Raw genomic sequence first — 27,365 nt, 5'->3', positions numbered from 1 at the left:
GCTGAAAGGACATGTCCCCTGAGCTGACAGCTTGAAATCAATCTAGAAAAATAATTGGAGCAATGAATGGGGGGATCTTTGGATTCATGTGAGCAAGGGTGGACTGGAAACTTAAAGTGGCAATGAAAAAAAAACTTTAAAAAAAACTTAAAGTGGCCCCATGTTTTAGGCGGGTCTAAATTGATAGAAGGCATGGACAACAGAGGTAGGTCGGGCCTGCAATACTGTAGTGCAGCACAAAATACTGACCCAGCAGAACCAAATAGTACAATGAACAGCTCAGTTCAGGAGGGCCCCTGCGGACGTTGGCCAGGTGTATAAGTATCTAATGCTCCTAGCATTAATTAATGCTTAGAAGAGCATCAGATCAGGATTTCACTTAATAAACTATTACCAGTACCTTATAGATTATCCTCATTGTGTTTCAATGCATTCTTGTGCCGCTTTCCTGGGATGGATATTCATGAAAAAAACAAGTTATAAAGTCCTCATCTCCAGCTCCTGAAGTCAAGGGGGTAGCCCTTCCCTCACTCCTGGCTGTACCTCCCCTGCCCTAACCCCTCCTCTAAGTAGTGTAACTGACACCCGGCTCAGTCGCCGGGACCGCGCTTGTACAGGCGGCGCATGCGCCGTCGGACTCGAACACGATCCTGTAACTGAATTGCGCGTGAGGAAGAGAAGACAGGCAGGCATCGGGGACGGCGCATGCGCGATTCAGTTACAGGATCGCGCTCGAGTCCGGCGGCGCATGCACCGCCTGTACAAGCGCGGTCCCGGCGACTGAGCCGGGTGTCAGTTACATTACTTAGATGCGGGGTTAGGGCAGGGGAGGTACAGCCCGGAGTGAGGGAAGGGCTACCCCCTTGACTTCTAGCGTGACTTCAGGAGCTGGAGACGAGGACTTTATAACTTGTTTTTTTCATGAATATCCATCCCAGGAAAGCGGCACAAGAATGCATTGAAACACAATGAGGATAATCTATAAGGTACTGGTAATAGTTTATTATGTGAAATCCTGGTGAAAGGTTCGCTTTAAGTGTCTTCAGACTGGATTTTGCATTGTCTGATGGAGGTATACAATGGGAGAATTTCTTGATGTATATCTCTGATGGATGCCAGTGTACAGACAAAGTAGCATACGCCATCCATAGGCTCTCATGTATACCATGTGGTATATGTTTTGGCACTGGAAGCCCATGTATGGAATAGCACAGTATAGACACGTACCAGACACTCTTTAAAGGGAACCCGTCATCGACTTTATGCTGACCTCACTGAGGGCAGCATAAATTAGTGACAGCAATGCTGATATCAACAGAGCTAAAAGAAAGCGGTTTCTGAGAACCAGCATCATAATCATTGCAGCCCAGGCCTTGAAAAGAGTCCAATCTACTTGAGAAGAGTCCTGGTTATACATAAGCTCCTGCACTCTCACCCATCTGCTGATGATTGGCAGGTCTCTCCTAGAGAGAAAGGGAGAAAACTAGGTAGAAGACGGTCAGTCGTCAGCAGGTGGGCAGGGGAGCAGGAATAACCAGGACACTTCTCAGGTGGCCATGACTCTTTTCCAGGCCCAGTCTACAATTATTGTAATGTTGGTTCTCGGCAACCACTTACTTGTAACTTATAAATGACAGACCACTGAAATCATCTCTCCTGTCTGTACTTTATTCTGCCGTTCGTATGGGCAGCATAACGTTGATGACAGGTTCCCTTTAAGCCTCCAGTGGGTGAATGGAGGCCTATGGATACATTTGAAGCTCTTGGCGCAGCGGATATTGTAAAGTCACAACAGGACACCAATGACTAGGGAATAACATACCATGGACATTACATCTGCTATCCTGCGCTATTGTGTACAATGATTTCCCACTACATTAGTGATGTATTCATTCGTACGGTAAGATCAGCTCTGTCTACAGTTAGAATATCACAAGATGCCATCTGTTCTCGCCTGTGCCAGAGGGGATGGCAGCCCAGAAGTTTCTGCACCACCTATGGTTACTTCACTGCATCACACGCTTGGTTTTAGCAGCCGACATCAAATTTATTGTGTAGTGATACACAGAAATAATCAGGGATCTGTGACAATGCAGCGGATACAGATGGAAATGTGGTGCCAGCCACCTGCATAATGCTGCTACTTGGCACCAGAGGCCTGGCTAACATTAGGCAGATGAACGCACTGACACAATGAGCACAGGCATGCTCCAGACCATGTAGAAACAGCCTCCCATCCTCAGAGGCCTATTCAGCTCCATCTGTCACACACGCCGATCAGTAATACAAAGACATCTTTATAGTTTCCGGAAAATGTCTGCGCCACAGGCGTATACTAACAAGTGCACGCATATGTGGAGTAAAGGGACTCTTATTATCAGGGTCAAACAACCCATCCATCAAGACTTCCAATAGACAGGATCAGATGTCATGGTTAACTATAAAAATTCTCACAGGGTAATATTTAGAGATTGCCAATATACATAATGGAAGTCCTGTAAAATGCTATGGTAGTATGGTCGTCTAAGGCCATGTTCACGCCAAGTCTGGAGTCCGTCTTGCCTATATGGTTTGAGGGGAAGGACTCCACTGCTCTACCCATCAAAATAATACAGTCCAGTGGACTCCATGGACTTCTTTGTTGCGCAAAGGATCCAGCTAGGTATTGTGCATTCAGTTATATAGAGCGAACACAGCCTATGTGTGGACTATTTCCTATCCGACCCCGCTACCTCTGCTGATACCCGTATGAAATATAGGATCATTTTTAGTGAACTGCATGGGTGAGTGCCGCCTCCTTTACCTTCTACTACAACAGCCTAATAAACACACATCACTGGCAATAACTTACAGCCAACAACATCCACCATTCATTAAATGCAGTACTAATTCTCACACCATGGGGGGAGATTCATCAGAACTGGTGTCAAGTAGAACTGGCTTAGTTTCCTATAGCAACCAATCAGATTCCAATGGAGCTCTGAATATTGAAATGAGGACTCTGATTGGTTGCTATGGGCAACTAAGCCAGTTCTACTTTACACCAGTTTGATAACTCTCCTTCCATATGTACAGTACATTCAGCTCAGTGGAACATATCATTTTAGTAAGAGCTGCAGGTGACGCTTGATGCCCTCTCCCTCTACCTACTTATAACCTCAGGAGAATATTTCACCACCTCAGAAAGGGCAGCATAATGTGGTGGTGGAGGGGAGGGGGGGGGGGGGGCAGTTTTAGAGAAAGATACTCTTTACCATCCAGTCCTTGCTGTAAGCCAGGGGTCAGCAACCTTCGGCACTCCAGCTGTTGTGAAACTACAATTCCCAGCCTGCTCCATTCATTTCTTGTTTCACAACAGCTGGAGTGCCGGAGGTTGCCTACCCCTGCTGTAGCCTAACCCCGCCTTTCCGCCCATGATTGCCAGCTTTCTGCCTATTACTGTGTTGAGTGTACTTGTTATACATCATACCGTAGGCAGGGGATCTATACCCTGTATAATGGGGTCCGGGGGAGGTCCATGTGCATTCTGGCAGACAAGAGGAGAACCGGACGGACACAAACCACTGCATGCTGCGGTTTGTGGCCGCCGGATCCTCCGCTGCTGCTGGGACGGCCATGCTGAAGTTTCACACTGGAGGTGTCAAAATAGCCTAATCTAAAAAGTGGTTTGTCCAAATTCAACAATGAATGCCACTTTTAATGACTACTGCAGTCTCAGAATGATGGGAATACCCTTTAACTTGGACCATGCTCTTTACTTATGTCTTAAAGGGCTTCTGTCACCCCACTAAACAGTTTATTTTTATTTTTTTGTTTACTTATAATCCCTATACTGCGATTTATGCCTACATAATCTAAATAATCATTTTGGTTCAGTAGATTGTGTTAAAAACGTGCTTTTAAAATATGCAAATTACCTTGCTACCAGCAAGTAGGGCGGCTACTTGCTGGTAGCAGCCGCATCCTCCTCCGATCCTAAAGACGCCCCCTCCTCATGCTGATTGACAGGGCCAGTGAACGGGATCGTCCTCTGGCTTGCCCTGTCTGCTATCAAGATCTCGCGCCTGCGCCGTAACGGTATTCAGTCGGCGCAGGCGCACTGAGAGGCGGCCGCTCCATCCTCAGCCGTGCGGATCCGTCCAGACTTACAATGTAAGTCAATGGGAACGGATCCGCTTGAAGATGACACCATATGGCTCAATCTTCAAGCGGATCCGTCCCCCATTGACTTTACATTGAAAGTCTGAACGGATCCGCTCAGGCTACTTTCACACTTAGAATTTTTTCTAAGTTATTAATGCAGACGGATCCGGCCTGAACGGAGCCTCCGTCTGCATTAATATGATCGGATCCGTTCAGAACGGATCCGATCGAACGCTAGTGTGAAAGTAGCCTTAGGCTACTTTCACACTTGCGTTCAGGGCGGATCCGTCTGGTGTCTGCACAGACGGATCCGCACCTATAATGCAAACGCTTAGATCCGTTCAGAACGGATCCGTTTGCATTACCATGATAGTGCATGATAGTGTTCATGATAGTGCAAACAGATCCGTTTTGACTTTACATTGAAAGTCAATGGGGGACGGATCCGTTTGAAAATTGAGCCATACTGTGTCAACTTCAAACGGATCCGTCCCCATTGACTTACATTGTAAGTCTGGACGGATCCGTTTGCCTCCGCACGGCCAGGCGGACACCCGAACGCTGCAAGCAGCGTTCAGGTGTCCGCCTGCTGAGCGGAGGACAGACGGAGCCAGACTGATGCATTCTGAGCGGATCCGCATCCACTCAGAATGCATTAGGGCTGGACGGATCCGTTCAGGGCCGCTTGTGAGAGCCTTCAAACGGAACTCACAAGCGGAGCCCCGAACGCAAGTGTGAAAGTAGCCTTATATGTTCAGTTCCTGCATTTTTTTTCCGCAGTTGATGTCATCAGTTTTCTTGCATGTGAGAAAAAAAAACAAACAAACAAACAACTGAAGAATAACATTAAGCATCTCCTAGCAACCATCAGTGAAAAATAGACAGTCCTTCAGTGTGCTTCAAGTTTTTGTTTCACTGACGCATTGGCCTCTTTCATACGGAACAAAATCTGTCCATATTCCATCTCCAGAATACACATGGATTCCGGAAGACATACCATCAAGATTGTCATCGGTATTGCTTCAGTAATTCATCAGGATTTATATGCGTATTCCGTTCTTCCTACATTTTTTATGTACTCCCATAAGCTATAATGGGTGTGTTCGGAAGCAATTGCAAAACGAGGACATGCTGCGCATTTCAAATACTGACGGAAATTAAACGTCCATGTGAATAGCCTTATTCATTAACATTAGCAGTGGATTCACAAAATATGCGCCATATATGAATTGTAAATACGCTTGTGTGAAAGAGGCCATTGACTACAATGCACCAGTCCTGAGTGGAAAATAAATAGAGAGAACATGCTGCAATTTTACCTGGACAGACCAATGGTCAGTGAAAAACAATGCTCGTGTGCATATACCCATTGAAGTGATGGGTCAGTCCGGGGGCTGACCGCCGTAAAACCGAATCGGAACGGAACCATCCCCTGTGTGAAATAAGCCTGAAAGTGTCTCTTTGTGTTGAATCTGGAGAAACCACTTAGAGTTGAAAACTTAAAGTTGAAAAGTTCATAAAGGGCTCATTCAGACCGTCGTATGTTGCTTTCTGCATCTGATTTGCAATTTAGTGGATTAGATGTGGAGCCATTCACTTCTATGGGGCCCCAAAATATGCGCACAGCTCTCGGTGTGCTGCCCGCATCTTTTCTTCTGTTCAACGGCCCCGCAAAAGCCGTCTGAATGAGCCTAAATTTGGATAAAAATAGGGGGTTGCCACTGTAGTAACAGGCACTACTGATTTTAAGTGTCAGGGCGGCCTAAGGTACCCGTACATTTTTGAAGGTTAGTTGCAAGAAGTACATCCCCAACAGCTATGGAAGAAGTAGCTATGGAAGAGTGGCTACCTACATCTGCGTTCTGACTTTTCCAGTGTTTGTGCTGATTATAAAGCCCCAAAGAATGCCAGGGTGCCATAAAGTGCATATGGTATTCATAGGCCCTCAAGTGGAAGAAAAATATATAAAAGTACGCCAATGTGCACCTGCTCAATGGTTGTCAGCATCCAATGAGTCAATGGGGTCCTATGGATATTCTCAGTGTATACACCATCTTACCCAGCATATGTACCAAATGCATACTGCAAACGCAGGGTGAACATAGTCCAGGATTCCCATAATCTATATTAAAAGGGTATTCTCCGGGTATTCCGAAAATGAAAATACTTAAATATTACTTCATTATAAATATATTCTCAAATACCTTTCATTAGTCATGAAGGCTTGTTTTGTCTAGGGAGCAATCATTAGGAGAAATAAAATGTCCGCTGTCCTATTAGTACACACAAAACCTGTCCTAATCACACAGGAGGACAAGTTACTTCACAACACTGAGATAAAGAGCTGCCTCATCCTCCTCTCTGCTTGTCAGGGATTATGATCCTGAATATAGTTTAATATGGTTATCAGCTGAATCTCTGTAGGAATGGAGCAAATGTGGCTAATGAGTGCATTCTCCATTACCACAGCCCCACATTACTACAGTCTGTCCTCTCTGTACTTCAGGTCTCCTCATGAACTCCATTCCTACAGAGATTCAGCTGAAGATCTTATCTGTATTCAGGATCATAATCCCTGACAAATAGGAGAGGAGGATGAGGCAGCTCTTTATCTCAGTGCTGTGAAGTAACTTGTTCTGTTGTGTGATTAGGATAGGTTTTGTGTGCACTAATAGGACGGCAGCCATTTTTTGTGTCTCCTAATGATTGCTCCCTAGACAAAACGAGCCATTATAACTAATGAAAGGTATTTGGGAATATATTTATAAAAAAGTAATATTTACATATTTTCATTTTGCCAATTCCCGGAGAATAAGTCATCTAGATTCTTACTTCAATATCACAGTCACAGATCTTGCTTGTAAATATAATTTAGTCAAAACTGAAAGGCAGAAAAAAGATTGCATCTGTAGATGTAAATTAATACAGACAGGTCACAGCATAAATGTCAGGTACACAGGTATTCTACTAATGAACAGGACCCAACTGTGACGTGCCATTTGCAGTTCTATGTGAAGGGGTCCGCTGGTGCCATTTTCCACGTGGCCTGTTTACAAGACTAGAGAGGCTAATATGTATCACGGTCATTTCATTCCTGGTTTGCTAACTGCTTTCTTGTCCTTACTTTGCTGATGAACGTCAACGTGATATTTGTTCATACTCTACCAACTCACAGGCGTAAGCTTAGGAGTAATGTGGATAAATAAGAGAAGGTGAAAATAAAATTGACAGAACACGCAGAAGAAATAAAAGTTGGCTGTCAATTTCTAAGAAGACAATTCGAAAGTGACAACCAAATGTCAGCGCACTTCATGTTGCCGCTTACGCAAAAATGATTGTCACAACTAAATTAGAAAAATGATATTTCTGTGAGTAAAGAAACATAATTACCAGAATTTGGCCACATCTCGAATCTTCAGATTTACTTATATGTGGTTCATTTTTGTAGTGCAGGATAATCAGTAGAATTTAAGTGTGATGGGATGACTCAAGGTAGTCCATCAGCTGATACTGACCCTACAAAGCAGCTGACCGCTCTAGGTAGGAGACCTCAAAAGCTTTTTGAATGGTTTAAATAGCAGCATGACTGAGAAAGTGAGGTCTTTATCTTGCCACTACAAGTGTCATGTGGGGGTTCTCTAGTGCAAAGCACTTGGCTCTCTGCAATGAGCGCTCCAGAACCCCTCCGCTCTGATCTTCAGTGACAGCCATAGGTGGCTGTTAGATGAGCGCTACAGTCATTACTCGGGGGCAGAGGGGAGGGGTTGTACAGCAGCTCAATGCACAGATCTGAGGGTACTTCAGCGTGAAAGACTATCTTCAGGGCACTTGAGGCATAAGCACACTCTAGATTAAAACATCTCCCTTAGGGTCCATTTACACATCCGCAAAATGGGTCCGCATCCGTTCCACAATTTTACGGAACGGGTGCAGACCCATTCATTTTCAATGGGGCCGGAATGTGCTGTCCGCATCCGCATTTGCAGATCCGCACCTCCGCATCCGCATTTGCGGATTCGCACTTCCGCATCCATGCTTCAGTTTCCGCCAAAAAATAGAACATGTCCTATTCTTGTCCGCAATTGCGGACAAGATTAGGCATTTTCTAGTATAGTGCAGGCGATGTGCGGTCAGCAAATTGCGGAATGCACATTGCCAGTGTCCGTGTTTTGCAGGTCTACAAAACACTTATGGATGTGTGAATGGACCCCTAAAGTATCTCTAAAACTACATCAACCCATAAAGGAATGTTTAAACAGCTCTTCTATCTAGCGCCGTCAGCAGTTTCGCAGGACCAAAACTGCTAACAGACTCCTTTTAAAAAGGAAATGCAAATACAGTAAAAGTAAAGGACCATTACCATTTCAGAGTACGGTCGAATGTTAAAAGGGAACACAGTGGCTGCCAGGCCACAAAGGAAGTCAGGGCTGATCCACATCGGGGCAAGATCTGGAACATTGTGATAAAGGTAGCGGAAGAACTGCATCAATGTCACTGGATACTCCCGGAGCCAGGAGCCTTCTTCCTCAGACTGCCAGGGCTATGTTCAAAAGGGAAAAAAAAAAAATTAGGCAAATCTTAGAAAACACGTGAATTAGATATGGTTACATAGTCAAATCTACTGAAGCAAAACATCACTTACAGAATTCAGCATGGTCCTGAGCATGCCCAGTAAGAGAAGTGCGGCTTCTGTGCAAACATTGTGGATAGAGGAGAACACGTTTCCACCGGAGGCAGGCACCCCAAAGATAAAACTCCAGATGGAGTCCAGGTCAAACTAAGGAAGAAAAACATTGTCTTAGATTTGATGGCATGTGTGCTGATACAAAGAGCCTGGAACCCAGCAGGCGTTAGAGGCCTGGAAAACTTAAGAGCCTTTTTTATATTATTGCTTTACATTTTGTAATAGGCTTTTATTAACATTTTTGCACTGTTTGGCTGATACAGTGTCTCGTATTTCACACTATAGCAGCTACAGAAAGATGTCGTCAGACAGGCTGCTTGAAAGCTCAGTCTCCAGTCCCTCTCTGACCTCTCCTGCACGATCTTCTGAGTTGGCGCTTAAATCGGTTTAGAATATGGTTCATAAAACACTACCAACTGGGCCAAAACCAAGCAAAAAACGGTCAATTGTAATGTGTTGGAAGCCAGGGAAGGATTAGGATGTCAAAGTTTTATCTGGTCTGTAACATATTAAAAGAAACAGTAAGAACGCCTTTTAAAGGGAATCCGTCACAAGCGACCTCCCCATCAAACGGTTTGCATGGACACACAGCTGTGGTCCACTCGATTAAAAACACAGTTTTTCTTTTGTTACTCTGAAGCTCCGTTCTTGAGTTATGATACTTTTTCTTACTATGCAAATTAGGCCTTTGGTGCAATGAGGGTGTCTCCATTGTTCTTGTTGCACGCAAGCTCCTTTCTGTGACCAGCCCCTGATTGACGGGGCAAGGCAGTAAGAAAGCAGAGAGGGAGAGGCTGGCCACAGAAAGAAACTTGGAGGTAACTAGAGCAATTGTGATGCTCTCATTGCACCAAAGGCCTAATCTGCATATTATAAAAAATTATTGAGGACTTGGGAACGGAGTTTGGGATCAACAAAAGAAAAACTGTGTTGAACCACAGCTATGTGTCTATGCAAAAGGTCTGGATAGGGAGGTTGCTGGTGACAGATTCACTTTAAGTCTTGGTACCCCAGTGTGATGCTGGCATTGTTCCCATTTTTTTAGAAAGGGTACTTGGAAAAGTAGGGTCGCATTGCACAATAGGCAATCAGTTCATTTTTTTTGTTGTAGTGCCAGCCTTTAAATTGCCAGTATACATGGGCCTAGATGCCAAAGGATTTCCAGTTAATGGCTTTCATCACCCTATTACCTCTATAAAGCTAAGAAGGTCAAAACTAAAAAAGAGAAGGACAAACATACACTTGTCTTACTGGCTAATTCCTACCTGGCCACCCCGGTTACTTCGGTTGCTGGTGACAGGTGCACTGACCTGCAAGTTTTCAGGCAGTTCAGTGACCGGCTGCTGTAGGAACAGTGCCATGAGCATAAAGTAGAGTGCAGGTACGTTAGTGTGCTTGGGGAGAAGTGACTGAAGAACCGGGAAGCCGGGGAAATGACAAGCATCGCGGTTAATCTCCCTGACCGTTAACCTGCCTCCAGCGCTCCTTCCGACGTTGAAGCCTGTAGGGCAAAAATAGAGAATCTCAGAATTCTGAACCAATTTAGGTGACCTTAAAATAGACATTAGCCTATTTAACACAACTTCAGCAACAAAAGCACTGTAAACGGACCCACATACCTACATTGCTAAGTAAATTCTATGACTGATTACACCAGTTTGTCAGATCTGTAAAACCAGTTATTCATGAGCATGGTTCAATGTGGACAACCACCTTCTATACACCCAAGTAAGGATCTTGTCTATTTGGCAAATTACTTCAAAGAACTGCCCTCTCTCTGGAGGAGTGTAACACACCCATCTAATATACAGGCCTTCGCTGAACGCCATGCAAGGTTTTTATTTTCCCTACAAATTTGTCAAATGGTGTCCTATGATGACTGCTGCTTTTAGTGAATAATGTCTTGAGTGCAAAACCTTAAATTTTTAAACAACTGGGGTTATTTGGGGCATATATCATAAATCTCTTTGCCCATGCTGGTCCCATTGTTCCAATCAATATTCATGAAAAGCTGTTAAATTCAGCCCAAGCAGATTATAAAATTAAAAGCATTTTTGGTCCTTAAATTGGGGTCCAAATCTGACGCCCCTACAAATCAGCTGATTGAAGAGGATGCAACGCTCTGGGCCACTTCACTGTTCACCAGCCACAACTTCAGATATTTATTAACCTCTCCTGACAGGTCTGTTTTTTTTAGCTTCATGCATTCCCCATGTAACAACAATTCTGGAACATCTATTCTTATGTCTGTACATTGTGCCATTCCTTTATTATTCCTGCTAAAAGTTCTGAATGAATTCCCAGCAGTCTGCAGTAAGGATACAGAAAGGTGTTAACCAGTTGGGGGGGTGTCTCTGTACTGATTCACTCTATCCAATGACTGCTGCCATTTTCAGACTGTGCAGGGACACACCTCTAACTGGTTACCTCCCCTCTGTACCCTTACTTCAGACTGCTAGCAATTCATTCATAACTTCTAGTAGCAATAATAAAGGAATGGTACAACATAGGGACATAAGAATAGATCCTCCAGAATGCATGAAGCTATTAAAACAGACAAGTCAGGAGTGGTGAAAGGTCCTCTTTAATGTATGTTCCTGGTACTTGAACTGAGTCCCTTTCACTTGAATGGTGCAATACCAGGCACAGCCACTACAAAAGGTCTAGAGCTGAACCTGGTAAACAGTAAAGAAGCCAAAGCCCCTGCCTTCCCCCTTATCTGATATTGATGGTCTATTCTACGGATACGTTATTAATAGTCCTGGAAAACCTGTTAAAAGGGGTTGTACCACGAAAAATATTTTACAGCTTATAAACCAGCAAATGAGTCTGAATTCTTTTGTAATTGTATGTAATTAAACATTTAGTACAGCCACTGAGTAATTCAATAAAATCTCTCTGTATAGTAGCACCTGCTGTTTGTTTTTTCCTATGTCTTTGACCTGCTCACTGAGCTGGCCGCACATGCTCAGTTTCATCCTTCAACTGCCTGAGCTGTGATAGGGAGAGCATGGACACGCCCCCTTAGCTGCAGCAGAAAAGACACTCCCCTTGAGCTTCCAGCTTAATATAAATGTAGCAGAACAATGAATGGGGAGATCTCTGGATCCATGTGAGGTACAGGGCTGGTTCTAGCTTTGTTAGAAAGAGGGTATCATGTGCTATATGTTGTCTGATTTACATTTTTACATTAGTCATGGGATAACCCCTTTAAGATAATATATGGACTGTATTAACAATGACACTTAAGACACTTACCTAGTACTGTCCCGATCTTATTGGTCAAGACAGAATCTGTTTGGTCAAGCCATCCTCCTCCACTCACTCCTTCCTTGAACTTAATAAGGATTGGCTGGTTGCTCAAGAGTACCACCAAAATCCTCATGGCTGCAGTGACGGTTGTTGAATGCAGGTGTTCCTCCATGAACATGATGACCCAGTCAAAGCCAAGGGTCTTGACTAATTCTTCACAAGCTCTTAATAGAATAAGAACAAAGCAATGTTAGTAAATCATGTTGTGCAGTTACGCCTAAAAAGTGAGAATACATGCTGACCGTCCATATCTGCAGAGCTCATCTAAACTAGTGGATCCACATTTCTTCCTATAAATCGGTCAGCAGTTTAGGTGGGGGAGCCATTCTGGTTGTCACATTAGTTCACAAAAATGATCAGATATGAGCCCTATTAATATGATAGTCTACTACTGATCCATCAACTGACTCGTTCTTCACTGACACTTGCAGCTTCTCATACATCTTGACGACAGTGTCCGTATAGGATTAAATACAGAAAGCTGCCATTTGAGCAGTGAGTGCTCTCATGTGGGAATCAATCAAGTGAAAAGTGTATTTCAGCAAACTTCACTGTCCGTTCTCTAGGAGGGATGTTTTCTGTAACTAAATTCAAACACCTCAGCCTTAGGGCTCATGCATAGGAACGTAAGGGCTCAGTGCCCATGCTGCGGACAGCATACGGCGGTTCCGCAATACACGGGTCACAAGCAGTGTGCATTCCGCATCACGGGTGCAGACCCATTCACTTGAATGGGTCCGCAAATACGGAGATGCGGTGCGGAAGCACGGATCGGAACCCCACGGAAGCACTACGGAGTGCTTTTCTGGCCTTGCCTCCGCACCGCAAAAAAGTAGTGCATGCACCACTTTTTTGCGGTGCGGATCGTTGGATGTGGATCGCGGACCTCATTCAAGTGAATGGGTCCGTGATCCGCATGCCGCTGCCCCACGGTTGGTGCCCGTGTATTGTGGACTGCAATTTGTGGTCCGCAGCACGGGCACGGAGCCCTTACGTTCGTGGGCATGAGCCCTTATTCAAAGGATGAGCAAATCTATTAGCACTTTAATTGTACTACTTCAATAATTTACTTATTTTATTAATTTATACAGTGCCATATTCAGATTATCATCACTCACAATCTAAATTTTGTATTAACCTATCTGAATGTGTTTGGTGTGTGAGTACCCGCAGGAAACCTATGCAAATGAAAGTAGAACACACAGTCAGTGTAGATGATGCACTTGGTCAGAGCCGAACCCATAAATGTGATTCCATCTCTGGGACCCACATCTGTCTCAACTAGGCCCCGACTTACTCTGCCTGGCATGGAGAGGTGGCCACCCAAGCATGGCTCTCTCCATTCACGTCTAGGTAAGATCTGAAAATAGCTGAGAAAACGTCTATATATAAGTGAACAGAGAGAACCTTAAATGCATGGCCACCTTTCTATTCCCAGCTGCACAAGTTGGGGCTCCATTCTTGAGATAGAAATGGGTCCCAAAAGTGGGATATGCACTTATTGTACATTTGTGGTATATCCTGTGGATATGCCGTAAATGTATAGATCGGACAACCCCTTAAAGGCCTGTTTTCACAGGCTGAAGATCAGTGGAACAAGAGCTCAATGAACGTGTTTCCGCCATAATGTAAAGTGAACGCCCAGAGGGGGAAGGAGCAATCCTATTACTAATACTACAGTATACAACCAAACAAGGTTAGAAAATCCCAGAAGACATAAAATGTCTTGCAGAATGGGCCAAGGGTGGAGTTTTTTACTTTTTCCTAGTCTAAATGGCCACCAGTGGTCCTACATTGGGTATCCCATCAGAGACTACTTACTGGAGATTGACTGTGGTCTTTTCCTTTGTAGTATACAGGAGTTTTAGCAGCATATCCAACAGCCTATTTCTTAGAAGAATAAGACTGGCAGAAACGAGTCCCCCAAAGTCATCCTCATTTCCTTATTGGATCACACATATAAAATATATATATATTAAAATACAGTGACTTATAACCGGTCAGAACAGAAAAGAAAGCAAACCAGAAACGGCTCTTCAAAAAAATCTATTGTACAAATAGTTTTACATTGGAAAGTTTACACCGTCATCCATGTACTGTAATAATACTATAAAGTATTCCATAAGGTCACATAGTATTAAAAAAAACTACCGTAAAAATGTGGCTGTGGGTGGCAGAACTGCTCTCCTTACCTAGCTCTAACTTCTCCTCATTATTTACTTCCATTACAACAAACTTCTCACATACAGCAAAGGTTGGTAGTGTTGATGAGATGAACTGTCCAAACCTTCAAAGGAAAAAATGGACTGCATTTTAGGGACAATCTAAAAGGTAGGAAAGAAAATTGAGGACTGGGACAATTACTAGGAATGTACGTTCATTTCTGATCACTGCCCCATGTAAATGCAAATGTTTGATGTTGGGTAAACACATCTTTCATATAGCACCTAAAAACAATGAATCTGTATGGGGATGAACAATCACAATGACGATCATTCATCCCCATACAAAGGGGAGGATTGCTGCATGTAAATGCAACTGAATGAGCAGACAATGTTTGGGAACGAATAGTTCATAAATGGGACCGTAGTCCATCAACTAAATATTACCTGAGCAGGTCATTGTTGTTTGGAAAACCCTGTAGGAGATAACTTAGGACATTACTGATAGCAGATATGGTGGGCTGTGATAGGGACATGTCTCGCAGGGTCAGTAGCAACTTGGGTATTAGTTGGAATTCCCTCATGAGCTTTGCGTTCTTTGCGGCTTCACTGCAAAAAGATGACAATACGATTCAATGCAACATGTTTCTCTTGGTCTAAAGGTTCACCTATAATTTCTTGCAATCAGAAAATAGCATCCTTTTCGTTTTGCCAGTTCATGATACTACACCACAGATCGAAAGGCCAAGAGTATGTTCGCCCAAAATTCCTTCCAATGCCATGCGGACGAAGGGCATAATGGCCCATGGGTTGGTTTACACAGTCATTATTATTAGCTCATGCAATGCTGCTTGGTGGAGAAATATGGCCTAATTCACATGACTGTGCTCGGCCCGGGAAACATGGCTTGTGTATCGGCCGCATCTCCTGGATCAACGACAGCCTCCCTGACCCGAAACGCCTGCATCATAGTGATACAGTCAGTTCCCATCGCATTGCGGGTGATGATGTCAGTACAGTACATACGAGCAGTGATCAGACAGGAACTGGCAGTTCGGGTCAGCTGGTCCGGGAGATGCAGCCAATACACGGCCCATGTTTCCCGGACTGAGCACGGTCATGTGTATCAGGCCTAAGGGATCCACTTGAGCTGTGCTCTCCTACATTAAACACAGAAAAAGCTCAGAAAATAGGACAGCACTTCCACTCTTCATCTCTTTCGTTCCCTTGGTTCTATTTTGTATCTTATTACAACTGAGAAATATATGAAGACAGTTTCTCAATCAGCCCCAGATCAGTCATCCCCTCCCGCGTCCTGCTGCTCCGCCTCACTGTGCTGTAAGACAACTGGCCGGAGCAGTGCCCTGTCTTTTGTAGGACAAAATGACAAAGCCCTGTCCTGTTTGCTAAATCCCGGCCACCAGTCACAGATAGAACAGATAAGCAGAAGATTGACCCCTTTGTCCACTGCAGCATTTCTACAGGACGGTCTATGTCAGAAACATGCAAATGCTGCAGACTGACCGTCAGGCCAAGCACATGTCTACTTTTATCATTCACTTCTCTACCTCTGTACTGTGCAATCATGTGTACTTATATTTTAACACAGTATGCGTATTTTGGTTCAGTGACATCATTATGAGCATTATCCCTGCTCTGTGACATCACTATGTCATGTATCTTACATAGTAAGGAGATAGAGCGCCGCACATCGTTGTAGCTGGTGCCCGCAAAGACTGAATAGTTGTAATCAATAATTGCGTCACACAGGATATTTGCTTGCAATTTTGTTTATTTATCCATGATATCTCTGTGAAGGTTCTCATTTATTCAGATCATGGTATATCTGTAAAGAATAAATAAAGGCAACTGGATGTACTGTAGATTTCTTGAAAACGTTTCACTCGTTCTTCCAACAAGCTTTCTCAATTCTGAGTGACTGTACAAAAATTCTGGGAATAAATATGTAACTGAATTCACATCTGGTAATTATACACATGCTGGATGTGGATTCATTTACATATTTATTCCCAGAATTTTTGTACAATCACTCAGAATTGAGAAAGCTTGTTGGAAGAACGAGTGAAACGTTTTCAAGAAATCTACAGTACGTCCAGTTGCCTTTATTTATTTTTTACAGATATATCCATGATATTACATGAATAAATAACCAAAATTGCAAGCAAATATCCTGTGTGCCGCAATTTACACATTATTTATCTTCCGTAATGATGATGCTTATTACCCCTATATTTGGGCGTCACCATCATTATTATACCTGGCCGTGGTCCTTTACCTTTTCTTGTGACTTATCCAGTCTAGTTGTGAGCCTCTGTGACAGATTTTACAACAGGGCCCAGGTTCTGGAAGCAATTTTATTACAAAGTGCTCTGGTTTCAAACTATTAGGCTCTTTTCGCATCTGGGCTGGAGGCTGGGTTTGGACCTACCTTGATTCAGTGAGAAGTTCAATGAAATGTTCAAAGAGCGAAAGATGGAGCTCATATGGTGCATGGAGCCAGACCTAAAACACGTAGAAGGAAATGTAATTAATAATCATTTATATTATAACCATATTTAAATAAAAACATATAAAGGTCATTACAATTTCAAGCAAACCGCTAGACAATACACCGCTCCCAATTTCCGAGGGTGGGTCCCAGTGTTCTAGTTTTGCAATGGTTGACTTTAACATTTTCCCTTCTTTATCTGATTTACAACCATTATTTAGGCTTTCCAGGTCTTTTTACTCCTCTGTCCATTGAACAGGACTGCTTAAAGGGGTATCCAAGGATTTTGTTTTTGGTGGCCTATCCTCAGGACACAGCCGATCAGCTGTTTCAGTGCTGGAAGTACACAGCTCTGTCCATTGTGTAGAGCTGGTTACTGCCCCAATGAGGTTAATGGGAGCAGCACTGTGGTAACCAGCATCTAACCACTACGCAATGCATGGAGCTGTGCATTTCTGGTGCTGCCTTCCAGCTAATCGGCAGCGTTGCAGCGGGTCGTACCCTGACAATCAGGGTTCAAAATCCCAGACAATCTCTTTAAAGTGGATTTGTCAGGGTTCTTATGCCCCCCTATCTGAGGGCATCATAGGATAGAGGGGGAGATAATGAGCTTCCAGAAATGTATACCTTTTTTTATGATCTGATTCAAAAAGCTGCTTAAAGACCTTTCACCACTCCTGACATGCCTGCTTTAATAGCTTCATGCATCCCCCATGTAATAACTCTGGAGCATCTATTCTTATGTCTCTATGCTGTACCATTCCTTTATTATTGCTACTAGAAGTTATGAGTGAATTGCTAGCAGTCTGCAGTAAGGATACAGAGGGGAGGTAACCAGTTGGGGGGGGGGGGGTGTACCTGCACATGGCAGCACTGATTGGATAGAGTCAGACTGTGCAGGGACACACCTCCAACTGATTACCGCCCCTCTATACCCTTACTGCAGACTGCTAGCAATTCATTCATAACTTCTAGTAGAAATAATAAAGGAATGGCACAACATAGAGACATAAGAATAGATGCTCCAGAACTGTTATTACACGGGGAATGCATAAGGCTATTAAAGCAGGCATGTCAGGGGTGGTGACAGGTCCTCTTTAAATATTGCCAGGCCTTAAAGTAATTTTACAATGACCTATAATCAGGCCGATTATATGGGATGAGCGTTTGTATAAATGCTTGTTCCTGATAATTGGATTGTGTAAAAGGAGCCGGCAATTACCCGATGAATGAACAAACACTTCAGTGATAATGTCTTTCAGCCAGCATCTAAAACCATTGTTTCTGTGCAGCAGACTGAGGCTACTTTCACACTCGCGTTTTGGGCGGATCCGTCAAAGATCTGCAAAAATGGATCCGTTGCAATAATATAACCGCATGCATCAGTCACGAACGGATCCGTTTGTATTATCTGTAATATAGCCAAGGCGGATCCATCATGAACTCCACTGAAAGTCAATGGGAGACGGATCCGTTTTCTATTGTGCCAGAGAAAACGGATCAGTCCCCATTGACTTACATTGTGTGCCAGGACGGATCCGTTTGGCTCAGTTTCGGCAAACGAACAGCAAAATAGTTGTAGGCAGCGTTTTGGTGTCCGCCTCCAGAGCGGAATGGAGACTGAAGGGAGGCAAACTGATGCATTCTGAGCGGATCCTTTTCCATTCAGAATGCATTAGGGAAAAACTGATCAGTTCTGGGCCGCTTGTGAGAGCCCTGAACGGATCTCACAAACGGAAAACCAAAACGCCAGTGTGAAAGTAGCCTGAGCTGTGTGGGCAGGGATCCGCTGCCCAGGAGCAATGGTTATCTATGGGGATAAGTGATCACTGCATCACTCTTCATACAGTGGAGGTGATTGCTGCAGGTAAATGTAGCAATTGTCGGGAATGTCTAGTTCATTCCTGATAACGGTCTGACACGTTGGTCCATTAAGGCTGGTTTTGCACTAGCGTTAAAGAGATCCGGCAGGCTGTTCACACCTTGTGGGCATGGGAAGCACATTTGAGCTGAAGCATTTAACCACTTAAAGAGGACCTTTCACTAGTTTAAAAACTAAAAACTATCTATATCAGTGGGCAAAGCGGCGCCCAGGGGTCCCCCTGCACTTACTAGTATGTCTGGGCGCCGCTACGTTCGCCCGGTATAGGCTCCGGTGTCTGCAGCTCCCTCTGTTGTACTGGGCGGAGTTTTTGTAATAGGCGTGTCCCTTGCTGCAGTGCTGGCCAATCGCAGCGCACAGCTCATAGCCTGGGACTCCCAGGCTATGAGCTGTGCGCTGCGATTGGCAAGCGCTGCAGCAAGGGACAACCCTAATACAAAAACTCCGCCCAGTACAACAGAGGGAGCTGCAGACACCGGAGCCTATACCGGGCGAACGTAGCGGCACCCAGACATACTAGTAAGTGCAGGGGGACCCCTGGGCGCCGCTCTGCCCACTGATATAGATAGTTTTTAGTTTTTAAACTAGTGAAAGGTCCTCTTTAAGAACAATACAGGATAAATGTAAGCTATGTGACCATTGGGCTGTAAAACCATTTGGCATTCGCTTCTGTCTGCACAGATTCTTCTACTATCCTCTGATAATATTAGCTGGCACAGATACAAGTGTAACAGCCCACAGCCCCTAGTAGAAATACAGTGACAACTGGGTGTTACCGGTTCTGGCTGTGTCCCTGCACACGCTCACACCAGCCCGCCAGGGACATAACTTCCGCAAGGGGAATGGTAACACCCAGTTGTCAATTTAGGAGTACTCAGGAGGAATAACAGAGGAATGGCGTAATGCAGAGATACTCCAGACATGTTATTTAATTAAAACAGATATTTCAGGAAAGGTGACTGGTCCTCTTAAAGAAGACCCGTCACCACAAAATCCAATGCAATCTGAAGGAACCATGTTATAGAATAGAAGAAGCTGAATGGATTTATATATATAGTTTTGTGGTAAAAGATTCACTAAAACCTGTAATTCGGGGATGGCTAACCTGTGGTACTACAGCTTCCACCATGCCTACAACTTCCACCATGCCCTCCTGTAGGCAGTATGTGCATGCTGGGAGTGGTAGTTTTGCAACAGCTGGAAAACCTCAGGTTGGCCATCTCTGCTGTAATTTATACATTTATATCTCTGCTTTTTCTATCTCCTGTGAAGAGCTATGGGTACAGGAGGGAGGCGTTATCAGTGATTGGTAACATTCTGTATATGTGTGTGCATAAGAGATTGCTGTCCGTCACTGGTAACCCCTCCCTCCTGTACTTCTAGATCTAGATGTATAAATTACAGCTTTTACTGAATCTTTTCCCATAAAATGATATATCAGTCGGCTCAGCTCCTCCTGCTCTATAACATGCTGCCTGCAGATTCCACTGCATTCTGTGCTGACAGGTAGAGCAAATGTTAACTAGATGATATGCTGAACGTGGATTTCTTCCTGGGCCTCTTGGTCAGTCATGTTGGCCACTAACCTCAAAGTCACAGAGCAGGTCTTGGAAAGCTGTAGAGTTGGGTATAATGGATGTTTCATGACCACTGTCCACTGTCCCAACCAAAGAAAACGTGAGATGTAAAATGTGGCTGTTGAGAAGACCTCTCTTCTTCTTCAGCAGCATTGCCAGCAGCTACAAAAAAGGAAGATTATCAGTGCGTACATATCACAAAGTGCATACAATTTATGGCTAAGCCTCACTGGCACTACTAATTGATTGTGCCACTTTAACCACCACCTGAAAAATACTATGCAAACATAATTTTAAAAAGTTGTACCGGAAGATGTTTCAATGACCAAGGCCTGGACATGAAGGTGGTCCCATGTGAAGGCTGCATTACACCGGCCGATTTTTCAGCCGATGAAAGCCCATTAGCGATCATCTTACAGTGTAAGGGTCCATTCACACGTCCGTAGTGCATTGCGGATCCGCAATACACCCGGCCGGCACCCCCATAGAAATGCCTATTCTTGTACGCAATTGCGGACAAGAATAAGACATGTTTTATTTTTTTTACGGAGCTGCGGACCGGAAGATCGGCGGCGCGCTTCGGAAATGCGGACAGCACACTGTGCGCTGTCCGCATCCATTCCGTCCCCACAGAGAATGAATGGGTCCACACCGGTTCCGCACAATTGCGGAACAGATGCGAACCACAATTGCGGACGTGTGAATGGAGCCTTAACACTGCTGCCGAATGCCCGATGAACGAGTAACTCAGATTTTTAAAAATCAGTGCTTGCAGGTGGCAGATCGTGCTGTCTAATTGCAATCTGCCGCCGGCAAACCACTAGACAGTATGAGGACGAGCGATGCCATAGTGAGCACTTCTCCCCATGCTGTAGAGGAGATCTCTACATGTAATAGCAGTGGTCTCCTCCGCTAGTTAGCAAGCGATTGCCGAGAGGGAACGCTTCCCTCCTGACAATCGGCCTGTGTCATACAGGCATATGGGGTAGGTTGTCAGGAATTTACAATCACTGTTCCCCTCTCCATTCCTCTGTCTTTACATCCTGAACTCACACACATTAGACGAATGTCATCCAAACCCATTGACCAGTTAATCTGTACAATGGTGTCCCGATGGCAGATGTTGGGGGAAGTAAGGCTGGGGCTGTTGGGTTTCAACGTGACCAATCCTTTGTTCTGACAGCAGCTTAGTCCCTTCTTCCTACTGTAAACACATGCAGGCTCAGATGGACTGAGTATGCATGTGCATGGGGTGGGGGGGGGGGGGTCTCAAGCATTCAGAAGACAGTTATCTAAAGCACATGGCCTGCTATAGTAACCAAACCAACTCTCTGTCTTGCATATGATGTGCATCCGGCACAAAAACGCCATCCCCCAACCACTACACGACTGGATAAATATTCCCATATGATATACTACGTGAACCCAATTAACCTGAAAACTACTACAACCTTGAAATGACCATGTCTTGTAATTTTCTTCCCTGTGAGCTTAGACGGAATTCACAAGGCTTGTCAGCAGTTTGATGAATGTGTTAGCCCAAAGCAAAATATGCAAATTTAGCTTTTTGTAATAAACTTAGCCTACAGAGTATAGATGGATTTATTTAGTTTCCCTCCATTATACCTGGTCATCAATTCCACGAATAATTATCGAACTATCCCTGTACCTACCGCTCATCAAATAAGTCCTACAGACATGTCAGGGCTAATACATGGTTATTTATCAGTAAAAAACTAAAGGTGCGATGTTACAGCCGATTGTCGGGAAGGAACACTTCCTTCCCCACAGTCGGCTGCTCGTTCAGTGAAGGAGACCGCTGCATTTTACATGCACATTTCAGAAAAATTAACGTTTTTTTTTTTTTTTTTTTAAATTAAGCCAAAAAAGTAAAAAAATAAATAAAAATGGAATAAAAACGTCACCAACTTTATCCGATTCTAGGCCAGTAAACTGGAATAGCTCCTTCAAAAACATGGTGCTCATTCTGAAAACTATATTTTTCAAGTCTGGCAAAAAATACATAGAAAAATCCCCTGCTTCCCATCTGCCTGCAGACACCACTAGAGGGAGCTAAGTGCACAGGAATGTATACAGTTACAATTGGCTGAAATGGAAGCTGTAATCATCTGTTTTCATTTTTGTGCAAACATCATTAGGGGCATAGGGGGAGCTTAGTGCAGTGTTTTTTTTTTTTTTTTTAACATTGTAAAGACAAGGGGCCAGATTTATCATGACTGACAGCTCACTCCACTTTCACATATGGCTAAAGTCAGTTTTAGCCAAGTCAGATTTATGATCGACCCTTTAAGACTGTAATAAATGTGGTTTGAGGGTAGCAGTTTATCCGTCAGTAAGCAGCTTTACAAAAGTCGCACATCTTTACAAAAAAGTTGCACGTCTTTACGAAAAAGTCGCATGTTCTATTAAAAAGTCTCATAAGATAAGCATGGTCCTCACTGGAGTGAAATTGCGCAATTTTTTGCGACTTTTTTGCAACTTTTTAAATAGTCTCAATAGTAAATCTGTCTAGAGATTAATTTACATAAGAAAACACGCCCACTTTCAGAAAACTGGCGAGCATAGTGCAGAGCAGAAAAAAGTCGCAAATTTTTGCGCAGTTTTAGTGATTGCGCAAAAATTTGCGACTTTTTCACTCCATTATTCTGACTTGAGCTAATGATAAATCTGGCCCAAGGAGTTCCTCCCCTCATACCCCCCCTTCCTTCCCCAAGGCCCTGTGGCAGTCACGTGGTCTGCCTTCACTTAAAGTACACCACTGCTAGAAAGATTTTGGATTATCTATAAAATAATATTTCAGCCTCATTCCACTTTTTTGCAGCCAAATAATTATAAAACACTAAGCAAAATGCAACGTTCCCATCTGTATAATCTGATAAAGCCTCGCCAGCTGTCAATCAATAGAGGCTTATTCAGTGAGCACTCGATAAAGAACATGCAATTCACTCTGTTATTCTATGTAGCAAAGAAGAATAGTCCATGATATAGGTGAGGTGCATCAAAATGGTGTCTGGTTACTGCATAAACTAGGAGTCACATAAAAAGATGATGCATTAGGTTTCATCGGTGGAGTTATGCCACGTAATATTATATTACATATACTTGACAACATGTAGCAATATTATATAATCTTTGATGTCATCAGTCTTTTTTATTAGCCAGCATACCTGGTAACCTTTAATCCTTTCCATTTCTTTGCTGGCCAAAGGATTGCTCTTCACCACACACACAAGTGCCTTGACAGCGGCATAGAGACCTTCAACGTCAGATGCCATAGCTACTAGTCCAAGAATGGCTGCTGCACCTCCTATATACTGCAAGGTTGTGGCCACAGGTTTGGGGACAAATGTTCTTACTCCTAAAGTAAAACACAAGTGGGTCAAATATTGACACTAAATCATGATAGGTGCTCTAAAATATAAATCCTATTTAGTTTTTGTAAAGCTTTTGGAAGAAAAATGTTTTTTAATGGAAGTTCTACTTTAGCCAGAACTCCTGAATTTAAGGTTCTGATTGCTTCAAAATGAGTGACCAGTGTGAGAAGACCGTAGACTATCTAGAGATATATCCAGCAAAAGAAGGGAGACTGATCCTGTTGTAAGAGCTGTAGTGTGACCACATCTAGAGTACGGTGCTCAGTTCTGGGGACCTCACCTTCCAAAAGACACGTGTCCAAAGAAAAGATACAAAAATGGTGGGATGTCTGCCACATGGAACTCAAGAAAGACTTAAAGAACTTGAAGGCTGTAGACAACTTTTGGGGCATTCCTATTGCATTCTGCTCATTTTGGGCTAAAATAATTTTTTTCATTTGGTCTTTACTAATAATTTCCAACAGTTTTCCCGATACGGTTTTTTCAGATTGTGTATTTGCAGACTAGCAGGCTCCATAAATCGATCAAATAACGGCTCTCTCTGCTGGATCTGTAGCCTTTATCTGTGCTTTCCTAACATCCCATCTCAAATTCGTTTTTATGAGCTGTCAGAAGTTCAGAGATACGGGCTACAGACGAAGCCTTCAGAACAGGTCCTGCCAGTCCAAGTAATCTAGAAATTAGCGCACATAGGTTAAAGACATGGCCGCCTCCAAGAGGTAACAATTGTAGCAACACTGCATATGTGCGAGTTCTGCTCTCCTGAATTGAGATGCCCATACGACAGAGATAGGTATTACATACAGTGGGTTCCTGCCTGGACTGAGGTCACCTCGCCAGGGTAGGTGGGCACAGATATTTTTTTATCAAAATATATTTGCTAAGAACCTCATATTTATTTATCATATTAAATGCAGTGCTAGTTTATATATAGATTTTACATTTAATGCTATTTAATTGTAGCCAGGTACATCCGCATATCTATCATATCGTGCAGGATGTGTTTATCATTTTTGTGTTTGTTTGGTTGAGCAGAAGACCTAAGCCAGCCAGCCTCCTTCATAACGCTCTGACCCACAGGGAGGGAGATGAAGCTCCCGTTACCTGAGACCATGTCAACATGTCACAGCTTACAAGAAAATCTCAAATCAGGAAAGGGAAGTAAGGCTGCCAAGGGAAGCTGCTTTATTTCATAGCTGGACTACCCCTTTAAGGGGGTCTGCTGTTTTCTAATTGCATGCATGCAGAGAAACATAAAAGGACAAAAGATGGAGGTTGAATGAGGTTAAAGGCGTGCGTCCTCTCCTCAGTCACAGTGAGACATGAACCTGATCCTGACCTTTTTATAGATAAATGAAGGGTACAAATGTTACCTAGGTAGCCAATGAGCGCGGCTCCAATTGTCCGAGCAGGGCCATTCAGATGTCCAGCCGAGTTATGCAGCAGCTTCACAGGGGTGGCATTCTCATGAGATGATATTGCCAACTAACAAAACAAGAAATAAAAAGTTACATATTTCTGCAGTGCTTTTTATGCCACATTTTTTTGAATATCCACATTTTTTAAATGCTATTAGGCGTTAAAGGAAATCTGTCACCAGAATCGTCACCATTAAACTAAAACTATTGTCTTGCAGCACTTACTTCCTCCTTTCCAGATGTGCTTTTCTTTCCTTGCTGCTTGGTTTCTATCTTGAAAAAATCCACTTTATTCCTTGTGCAAATGAGCCAGTAAGGTGTCCAGAGGGGCGTTAATTTTATTCAAAGGTGACCAGGAACGCACCCATTGAGTGCCCAGGGCCCAAGCACGCCTCTCCCCGGCTCATACTCTACGCCCCCCAGCAGCGCCGTTGCCGACGCCCACTACATCGCCAACAGCAGATAATCCCGCCCACCCTTGCCTTCAGTGTTACTGACAAATCTCGCTGCGCTTCTTCTCTTCCAGCAGAGAATGAAAACATAACTAGGCACGGCGCATGCCCAGTGAAACATTTGAGGCTGAACACTGCCTGTTGCCATGCATCTGTCTGAATCCTTCCCTTGAGGGGTAAATCATAAGGCATCCTTCTGGAAACTAGGTATGTTGGATTGACCCATATAGGTTAGATTCATGAACTGTCCTTATTAGCAAGGTTAAATGTTTTCATTCCACAGCCACAATTAAATCGCGCTACCTGGTCCGAGAGTCGACCCGCAGGGTTATAAACAGGGATGTCATGTGACCATCACAGCTACACTTTACCGTACTACTATCTATCCAGTACGCTGCACTGAATTGGACATTGGGCACAGTGAGTTGCCCCCCTGATTACGGTGCTTATTGGTGATGGCCATATTGTGCATTTCCAATATACAAATGTGTATATACACGTCTTTCTTTCACAGAGACCCTCCCTCTATTCATGACCGCTACGAGACCCTTATCTGCTCTTTGAGTGGTCACCTGATCGTATATGCTTCGTCCTCCTATACATATCATCGCTGGGTCTAATATAAAAGCACCAACAACGGTGCTTTGCACCCGATCAACGGAGCTCGGTCTATTTACTTGCTCTCCGTTTTTTGATTATCTAGGTTTATCTGTTTTCTTTGATTATCCATATATCTAACTTCATCACCCCCTGATGATCCCACTCTGTGGGGGAAACGCGTCGGGGTTTTATTTGATTACTATCATATTATTGGGTGTTTTTTAGAATACTCAGTGCACCGTGTACCTCTTGATGTGGTCTCACATCATTAGGGCTGTATACATTGGGCACCTTTTCTATATGTTTGTTTGTCTGTTTTTTTGGTAGCCCACCACTTAGCCAGCATCCACCACCTGTCACCATTTTAGAGAAGGCAGGAGGCGGTAGTTTAGGCTCGAGGACAGGGAGTCCCCACCACCAGGTGGCGTCCCTGGGCTGAGGTGTAGCTCAGGGTATCAGCGTAGGGATACTATTCCCCCACCCACGATTAGCTCACCTAGCCATTTGAGGGTCTACCCTTTAATCAGCATAGTGGAGTTTGTCATGTCTTGCGTGTTTGATTCTCATTAAAATTAGTTATATTTTCTCATAAGGGTTGACTCTATTGCTGGACTAGATTGAACACTGCCTGTGCCTCTACTCTTCCAGTTCAACTGAGGGCATCAGCCTCTAATGTTTTACGGAGCATGCGCCGAGCCCAGTGACAGTTTCTATCCTCTGCTGGAAGAGATGGAGAAGAAGCGCGGTGAGATTTGTCAGCGACGCTGAAAGCAAGGGTGGGCGGAGTTATCTGCTGTTAGTAATATAGTAGGGGGGGGGGGGGGAGAGACCAACGGCGCTGCTGGGGGCGTAGAGTATGAGCCAAGGAGAGGCATTCTGGGCGCCTTTGAACAAAAATAACGCCCCTCTGGGCACCTTACTGGCTCATTTGCATAAGGACAGAAAAGCACATCTGGAAAGGAGGTAGTAAGTGCTGCAAGACAATAGTTTTAGTTTAATGGTGACGATTCTGGTGACAGATTCCCTTTAACTCACAAAGTGGCCCAAACTTGGCGATTCACAAAAATGCTAAATTACTAACCCCCATGCATCACAGTATGTGGTGTCTGTGCCTGCCTTTAAGATGTACGGTAACATATTTCATGATTTACAGTTGTGTTCAAAATTATTCAACCCCCACTGAAATTGAGTGTTTTGGCCAGTTTGACATTGATTTTGATCATTTCAGTCA

At 43.8% G+C, this 27,365-nt stretch overlaps 1 protein-coding gene across 5 annotated transcripts in view; it reads right to left on the bottom strand.

Annotated features, from left to right (window-relative positions):
- The window catches only part of WDFY3 (WD repeat and FYVE domain containing 3), a 315,047-nt gene that overhangs the window by 65,573 nt on the left and 222,109 nt on the right, over positions 1-27,365 (bottom strand). For 4 of the 5 annotated variants that reach the window (XM_044304189.1, XM_044304218.1, XM_044304197.1 and 1 more), the window contains exons 24-34: positions 25,038-25,149; positions 23,458-23,648; positions 20,279-20,431; positions 16,751-16,824; positions 14,749-14,910; positions 14,332-14,426; positions 13,961-14,081; positions 12,086-12,303; positions 10,093-10,328; positions 8,786-8,920; positions 8,504-8,683 (exon numbers count right to left, since the gene is read on the bottom strand). In XM_044304189.1, the coding sequence (XP_044160124.1) occupies positions 8,504-8,683; positions 8,786-8,920; positions 10,093-10,328; positions 12,086-12,303; positions 13,961-14,081; positions 14,332-14,426; positions 14,749-14,910; positions 16,751-16,824; positions 20,279-20,431; positions 23,458-23,648; positions 25,038-25,149 (1,677 nt within the window). The remainder of the gene's footprint in view (positions 1-8,503; positions 8,684-8,785; positions 8,921-10,092; positions 10,329-12,085; positions 12,304-13,960; positions 14,082-14,331; positions 14,427-14,748; positions 14,911-16,750; positions 16,825-20,278; positions 20,432-23,457; positions 23,649-25,037; positions 25,150-27,365) is intronic. The other variant, XM_044304209.1, reaches the window with a different exon arrangement.

This window comes from Bufo gargarizans, chromosome 1 (assembly GCF_014858855.1).
Source record: "Bufo gargarizans isolate SCDJY-AF-19 chromosome 1, ASM1485885v1, whole genome shotgun sequence".
In the NCBI taxonomy this organism is placed as follows: Eukaryota; Metazoa; Chordata; class Amphibia; order Anura; family Bufonidae; genus Bufo; species Bufo gargarizans.
The sequence above is the reverse complement of the archived record's forward strand: the minus strand, read 5'-3'. Positions and strand labels throughout refer to the sequence as shown.